Source organism: Takifugu flavidus, chromosome 20 (genome assembly GCF_003711565.1).
Source record: "Takifugu flavidus isolate HTHZ2018 chromosome 20, ASM371156v2, whole genome shotgun sequence".
Taxonomy (NCBI): domain Eukaryota; kingdom Metazoa; phylum Chordata; class Actinopteri; order Tetraodontiformes; family Tetraodontidae; genus Takifugu; species Takifugu flavidus.
The window spans coordinates 5542152-5550145 of NC_079539.1; the positions used below are offsets into that span (position 1 = coordinate 5542152).

At 45.8% G+C, this 7994-nt stretch overlaps 1 protein-coding gene across 1 annotated transcript; it reads right to left on the minus strand.

Annotated features, from left to right (window-relative positions):
• Nucleotides 1-95: 95 nt before the first annotated feature.
• On the minus strand, nucleotides 96-7993 carry dhx29 (DEAH (Asp-Glu-Ala-His) box polypeptide 29). Its single transcript, XM_057019567.1, has 28 exons — nucleotides 7672-7993; nucleotides 7239-7312; nucleotides 6915-7028; nucleotides 6701-6830; nucleotides 6470-6597; nucleotides 6263-6397; nucleotides 5979-6105; nucleotides 5743-5901; nucleotides 5278-5446; nucleotides 5055-5175; nucleotides 4580-4969; nucleotides 4247-4513; nucleotides 4009-4152; nucleotides 3640-3816; nucleotides 3381-3521; nucleotides 3165-3309; nucleotides 2970-3090; nucleotides 2786-2870; nucleotides 2610-2698; nucleotides 2375-2503; nucleotides 2198-2273; nucleotides 1876-2100; nucleotides 1623-1759; nucleotides 1422-1512; nucleotides 1048-1344; nucleotides 851-982; nucleotides 667-763; nucleotides 96-470 (listed from the first exon to the last, which is right to left on the minus strand). The coding sequence occupies exons 1-28, from the start codon at nucleotides 7829-7831 to the stop codon at nucleotides 415-417; spliced, it is 4116 nt and encodes a 1371-aa protein (XP_056875547.1). The 5' UTR covers nucleotides 7832-7993; the 3' UTR covers nucleotides 96-414.
• Nucleotide 7994: the final 1 nt, after the last annotated feature.

A 7994-nucleotide genomic window follows, 5' to 3' on the forward strand; every position in this document is an offset into this window, starting at 1 on the left:
TTGGGAGTAGCCTTAGTCACTTAAGACAACCCAGCAGTAGGTATATGAGATACGTGATATAGGTGTTACATGTGCGTTCACGAAAGATAGTCATGAAAAATGGGGTTATTTTTATTTTTACAAGTTCACCCATAGCCAACTTTCTCTGTGCAGATCCATTTTCTCCACTCCACTGATCACAAAACACATCAAAAATGTACCTTAAAAATGTTCAAAGCTTTATTTATACCAGGTTGTATTTCCTCCTTAGTGTGATACAGTCCTCATTGTGAGTCAAGTTTAGCTGCTCTGTCTCCATCTCCTCTGTGAATCTACTAGATCAGTGGTTTCCAGACCTGAGAGAGTCACACCAGAGGATGAAAACAGTAACTTGCCATGGGTCTTGTGGCAATAAATCCCTTTGTTGGTCTGTCATCACGCGGCGTGCTCTGATGTAACCAGCTCGAGGATCATCTGGATGGTTCTCTCACCTGCAGCAGATGCAGAAAGGATCAGACGAGAGAGAGATCCGCTCAGAAGAGCGTAACACTCAATCTACTGTTGAAGCTAAACCCTTTTAGCTGCTCTCAGGTTCATTTTGCTGATAGAAATGTGTAGTTTACTTTGCAAAGATTCCTCTAAATACTGTAATAAGGGTCAGTGCAGGTCACCAATATCACACATCACCTTCCAGATTCATCTTTGGGTTCTCCAGCTTCTTCTCCAGCAGCGAGTCCATTAGTTTGCGTAAGTGCTTGAAGATGACTCCAATCCGAACAGGAGCCTTAAACACAGAACACATAATGAACATCATCGGTATGAGCCCATCTTTATTGCCACGGGCACCAGATAAACTCCAGTGACCTCTGACCTGGAAGTGGATCCAGCCGTCAAGGGTGATGAGTCTCTCTCTGTGCTGGACATCGATGTCGCCTCCAAACAGCAGCATGGGGAACGGCGGTATCAGAGTGGTGTCTCGCAGGTAGATTTTAGCGTATTTCACCTGTAGAGGACAGTTTATCGGCACCGGCGCGATGGAAACCCCCCCCAGGCACCTTTCCTCCCTACCTTCTCCTGATACAGCAGCCAGCCGTGCGTCTGCAAGTTGCGGTTGACGGATGATGGGTGGACCTGAGCTCTGCCCTGCGGCGTCTCCGCCACGCAGACCACACGCTCCAGCACGTCCACAGAGGGGGTGCAGAGGATCCGGCCCACGCTGTCGTAGAGCCCCGCGGTCAGCACCGCTTTCAGGACGGCGATCTGCTGCTTGGACAGCGACGCCGGCTGGGACTTCACGCCGGAGGAGGAGCGGCAAGACCAGAAACCGACTTGTTCCATCATCTTGATCAGCTCTCGCTTCACATCCTGGGAAGGAGATCACCGCTGTGAGACAGGACAACAGGTGTGGGAGTAAGATTACCAGACGGGCCATGATGTCATACCTCGATCGTAATCAGAGCTGTTCGATTGAGGAAGTGTTTCCTGCAGTAGGACAGATCTGCTCTCTGTCCTTCAGCCTGGGCCTTCTTCCACCTCGTAGGAGAAACAGAAACATTCAATCTGTTCTAAAGTCCTCATTGCATCATAATAAATGCATGGTTCAGTGTAGCTGCTGCTTTCCACAGCGAGAGGACTGTCTGTACCCCAGGTATGCGCCGTATATGGTCAGGTGATCCGAGTTGGCCAATGACAGTGCGGCTTTGGCCAGGTTTGCCTCCTCCTTCCTGTTCATCGGTGTAGAGAAGGGAGACTTCTCTGTGATGGCTGCTGCAATGGTTGCCTGAAACAAATCTTTAATCAGCTTTCACGGAAATGAAAAAAAAACCTTCTCGTGGTAAAGATTAGACCAATTAACTGAATAATTTACGCGTGCGTTACAGAATGATTCGAACATACTATTGGCTCCAGGCAGCCCAGGATGGCTCCATAGATGAGCATCTTGCCGATCTTCACATTGACGGGCAGACTGGCCAGGTGGTGCCCCAGAGGGGTGAGGATGTGCTCGCTGGGATGACATGCACCGATCTTCCTCAGCAGATTGACAGCGTTACTGACAGACTGAGGCTGAGGAGGATCCAGGGCCCGGCTCAGAAAGTCCTCTGGAGAGCCGTACTGACATTTCTACCAGGAAGACAGGTGGAGCAGAGGAACGCTCGGATGACAGACAGTGTAAAATATTCTTTTTGTGAGTATTTTATGAGTTTGGTTTACATTATACCATGATATGAAGGCAAAGCTCCTCCAGGGGGACCCGAAGAATCTCCGGGATGGAGTAATCCATAAAAGCATCAAACCTGTGAAAAGCAGAACATTACAAAAGCATGTTTCTTCATCCTGCACATCCTTAATGTCCAATAGGAAATTGTTTTCTCCTCTATGTCAATAACCTCCATACCTGAACTTAGGGTAAAGTCTGAAACAGAAGCCATTTCTGACACGTCCTGCTCTTCCCTGCCTTTGGAGAGCGCTGGCTTTAGAAACAAAGGTCTCCACCAGAGAGCTCATCTGGCTGCTCTCGTGATATCTAAAGAACACAGAAGACTTCGTTGAATAATTTAAGACAGGCTCCATAAAGCAGATTATCTTCGAACAGAATGATGATTTTTGGGATATTGTTCCTGAGCTCCTACTTGTTTTCTTTAGTCTTTCCCGTGTCGATGACAAACACCACATCTGGAATCGTCACCCCCGTTTCAGCAATGTTTGTGGACAAGACAATCTAAAAGAAACATATGCTGAGTGCATTAGTCAGCTTTAACAAAAATCTTTTTAGTTTCAGTAAGAAACCGATTTAGAGGCGCAGTACCTTTCTGACGCCAGCAGGAGGCACTGTAAAGGCAGCAGCCTGGTCCTTTGAGGAAAGAGTGGAGTGCAGGGCAACAATCCTGAACCTAAACCCGAGTAAGACGCCATGAGAGAGTTGGGGTGTGATACCAGGTGCAGGATATTTAGGAGACCATATTAGGTACATGCATATGTGTGTGTGTGACCTGTTTTTGTCTCTGAACCTCTTGTCTGAACAAAGCAGATCATAGAGCTGTTGAATGTGTGCCAGGCCTGGAAGGAACACCAGAACAGCACCATCCACTTCTGCAAACTGTGGAGATTTCTCTGACAAAGTACAAAAAAGCATCAGCAGAGTAGAACCACCTAAACAACTTGTAAATGTGAAGATGGGGCTGTACCTATGTAAGCGATGAGCTCAACTAGCAAGTCCATGTTGATCTTGTTCGGGTTCATGAACTGCAGCACCTGCCGGGTTCTGTTACTGAAGTGATCAAGATCAGGACCAAGTTCCCAGCCCGAGCCGGGGTCTCTTATAATCACCTCCTGGAAGAAACCCATCCAGGTTACAAAGACAAAGCTAAGCTACCACAGCTGTGCTGCACGGGGGACGTTACCTGGTGCTGTAATGTCTTTCCACCTTTTTGTGTCACAGAGACAGTAATTTCCTCTTCTTCTTCGAGAATTTTCTGGCTGTACTCTGAGTCCTTCTCCAGGACATACCCTGTCTCTTCTACAATGTCTTCCAAATGGGACACCTGGAAACAAGCCCACGAGAGACCGATGTTGTCCTGGGACCTTCTCCATATTTACCACATCCGTATTCAGACTGACTTAAATCCATTCACTTCAACGTCCATCCAAAGATCCTCTTACCTCTACAGGAAAGGTCCGACCGGGGATTGTGATCACTGGGCAGCGGTTGAAGTAGTTGGAGAATTTGTGGCAGTCCACTGTGGCGCTCATGAGGATGAGCCGTAGGTCTGATCGCCTCATCACAACGTCTTTTAGGATGGTTAACAGGAAGTCGGACTGGACACTGCGCTCGTGAACCTGAGGAGATGGAAGGAGTAAAAGAACTTTGATTTTACATGCTGTAGATTATTACATTCAATTGAGTGAAGATGGAGGACAACACTGTTTTACTCAGCATCTTGTATTGTTTTACACACCTGTGCAAAAAGCAGTAAAACACTCTCCTTGTTTTATAGCCAGTTTAACAGTTTGGTAAATAGCTGTCAGTACCTCATCTACGATGATGTGAGTCAGAGAGCTGAGGTGTCTGTCGTGCTGTAGTTTCCTAAGCAGAACTCCGGTGGTGCAGTAAAGGAGGCGAGTCCAGTCTCCAGACAGGTTCTCCATCCGGATCTGGTATCCACACAGCGATGACTGCAACAGGAATCCGCAAAGAAAGGAAAATCATTATCCAGGTGACAGTTCAAGTCGCAGGTGACGGTGAAAAATCTCGGACACGAGTGTTAACCTTTGACCCTGGGCCGTCGTCGCAGCCGAGCTCCTGGCTGACTCTGCAGGCGAGGCTCATGGCAGAAATCCTGCGGGGTTGAGTCACCACGATGTTGCAGGGCTGTGCCTCACGGCCTCCTGTCAGGAGCTCCTCCAGAAGAAACTGCGGAATCTGCGTACTTTTCCCGCTGCCCGTCTCCCCAGCCACTACCACCACAGAGTGGCGCTGCAGGGCTTCCAAGATGCGATGTCGATTTTGGAAGACAGGAAGCTGCTCTCGTTCGGCCTTGAAGAGATGAGGCCATTAAAAGAACTGTATCATCTCTGAAATCTCCTCATTGACTATATTTACCTGCAGTTTCTGAGCAAGTGGGGACTTCTTTAGCTTTTTAAAAAGCTGTCTGGATGCTTCAAACAACCCTGCTCCTTCTTTCTTCCCCCCTCTTTTCCCAGTTTTACCCTCTTCTTCCCCCTCTTCCTGGATATCGAGTGCAGCCAAATTCTCCCAGGATTCTTCGGGCTCCTCGTCGCCGCTCCTGCTCCCTCCCAGCTGGCCTCGGGACGGGGATCCCTGCGGGCAGCTCTGGTTCTGTTGCTGCTTAAGTCTGGTCAGAAGCCGGGAGATGAACTGGTCCCGAGGTTTATTGGCGGCCGTGCGGCTCGCTTCCTCTTTCTGCTGCTCACTGTCTCTCCACTCCAGCCACACATCTCTGTAGGTTGGAGGCAGAAGCTGGTGCACCGACTAAAAAACCAAATAAATCTATTGTGAGAGAACTGACAGGTTAAATATCGGAAGAAGGAACAGCAGTGTCTTCAGCACATATCACCTGGCCTTTAACCAGGTTGTAGAGGGCCAGCGTGGCCGCCAGATGCTGGGCCTGCATGCTGTCCTCAGTCAGGATTGTTGGGCAAACCTCAAAAACATCATCTGGTCTCTGAATGCGCACTCTAACCAGTGAAACCGAGACACATTCTTTGTTTAGATGAGAAACTTGGGCTAATCTCAATCAATTTTTAAGACAGTTGTGGGTTCTGTAGGAAAGCACTTACCTGCTTCTCCAATATCTACCAGCGGCAACTTTCTGGAAAGCAGGTGGGGGACTCTTGGGCAGATTCTTTCTGACCCAGTCAATGAGGAACTGTTTGGGGGACTTTCCCGTCCAGCTGCGTGCTGTGTAGTCAAAATTGCGAATGTCCTTTGGCTCGTGCTTTTTCACAGCTGGGGGATGGAAAAGTGGAACCAAATGTTTTGCAAAAGAAAAAAAGTCTAGCACGGTAAACTTATGAAAGGAAAAAGGAGGTCACCTTAATTAAAACAATATTGTCACTCTTTAATGAATGCAACATTTGCCATCAACTTTGCGACGACACAAAAAAGTGCAAATGGATCCCCAAAGCCTCACATGTGTGAATATTTGGTTATGACTATCTCTAAAGACAAATGAGTGAAAAATATCTGTTGCTGAGGCATTACACTATAATATCTTACTGTAGTTAAATCTTGTTTATCCCAACCTTTTTCTGCAGGAGTTTCCTTCTCTGCTTGTTCAAACAGCTTAAAGCTGAGGTCCTCTTTGTCCTCGCTCACAGGTACTACTTTCTTTTCCTTTTGGGGGATGTCTGACACTTTTATAGCTGGATTAAACATGGGGTGGGCCTCCAGTGGCTTCATTTCTGGAAGAGCACAAATGTTCTCTGTGAGTCAGAGGAAGAGAAATCCCTTAAGCCTGGGAATGGTCAGCATGGATCACCTTGCTGTATGATGCGGATCCTGTCCTGTGCCATCCTCTGGGCTGCCCTGTCCCCCTTTGTCTTGGCAGCAGCTGCCATTTCTTTTGCATCATAGAGTTGAGCAGTGAGGATCAAATACCTGTCATTCTTCACAAGAACAAATAACATCCATTTGGTTCATCCACACACTGTAGTTACACACTTGTTTCCACAGTTTTGAGCAAACTCCTGCTTTAAAATACACACATTTTATCTTATATCTTGCAAATATGATGTAGAGCTTGTATTGTTTTTTCTCTCTTACTGGATCAAACTTTTCTTCCAGTTCAGGATTCAGTGTCCTCTTTTCTCCTTCCTCTTCCTCCTCCTCCTCGCTGCTTTGCTCAGCATACCTTAAGATCCAGTCCTTCATGCTGGCAGCTTCATCCTTTTCTGCGACCTGGTAACAAAACACCAACTTATAGCTAAAAAAAAAAAGATTTATGTAGTTCCATTAAAAAGTTGCACAAACCTTGGTGGTCTGAGTGGTTGCTTTGGGTTTTAGATCTGTGAGTTTCTGTTGCACAGGCAGCTGGAATCTGGGCCTGCTCTTCTGGCTTTCTTCCTGCATCTGTTGGCTAAAACCTTCCGGCAGCTCATCTGGGACATGATCAATCAACAGAGAAATTCACACATTTGTCAACCTCGTGTTCTCTATAACAATAATGTTAAAATATCTCCAAAGGTGATAAGGCATTATCACCATCTTTTAGATTGAGGCAAAGCCAGTCGAGAGCAGAGTGGAGATCTCCTCCATACAGCACGCTGCTTTTCATCGCTTCCTCAATGTGCTCCCTCTTAAATTTGAATTTCTCCAGGGCTGTGTACAAGTCCTGCAAGCACAAACAATGACATCGTAAATATTCTGTTTTGTCACATAAAGTACCCCACAAGTCAGAGAAATACTGCATCTTTACCAGCAACTTTTTGCTTGTAAGTCTACCCGAGATGGGCCCTTTGTCCCCATTTTCCTCTCTGAAGTCATTGATGAGCTTGATGATTTTCTTTTCAAGTTCAGCTTGAATGTTAACCTGTATGTATAAGGGTGAAATACCAATTATTGTATAGTTATTGGCAGGTAAATTAAAAGGATTTCCTAAAAAATATATCTACCAACATGCTGAAAGCTACCCAACATTTTACAGCTGCAACAATCGATGTAAATGATACTCATATGAAATGATACTCATATATAAATGATACTCATATATAAATGATACTCATATGAAATGAAATCATACTTTAAGGATTGACTTGTCCACATTTCCTCCAGTGTCAATCTGAGCAGTGTTGCTAAGACTGTAGGTCTTTGGAGCTGAAAACAAACAGCTTTGTGTTATTTGATATTTAAAAAAAAATCCTCTTTAAAGTACCCAGTTTTCATATTTTAAAGACTTTTAACCACATGAGAAGACCAGAGCCATCTTTGGAGTGCAGCATTACAGTGAAAAGGGTGGCTACGTGTCTGCATATTACATTTCGCATATTGTATGAAATGTCATTTGGCTTGACATGATTGAAGGATGCATTTGAATTTTCACTATGAAAAATCTGGAATTCCAGGACAGAAAAACTGGAGCATTGATATTAGAACTTTCCATTCGCTGTCACGGCCCCGCTGAAGACACACACTGTTGTTCCTGAATTTATGACACATCCAAACTTATATTTCACCTTTTGATTTGTTCTCTTTCGCTGGTTTCGTGAATTTGTTGCTGTTTAGCTGTTTATTCGCCTCCTCCGATACAACGACTCCAGAACTGCCCGTTGCTGCTGACGGAGCCCCAGAAGTCCCAGCTTGCGCTGCCGCCGATTTTTTCTTCTTTCCTCCCATCTTATCACCGAAACATCCCCTGTCGGTGTATTCACAGTGTAAAGACGAGAAGCCAATTCATTCGGTATGCTCTGAACAGTGATATCTTAATTTAGATATATGAAAATCGTATTATAGCGTATTCGCCGCATTTGTCGTGTTGGACAACAATTTTGTCCCTTCC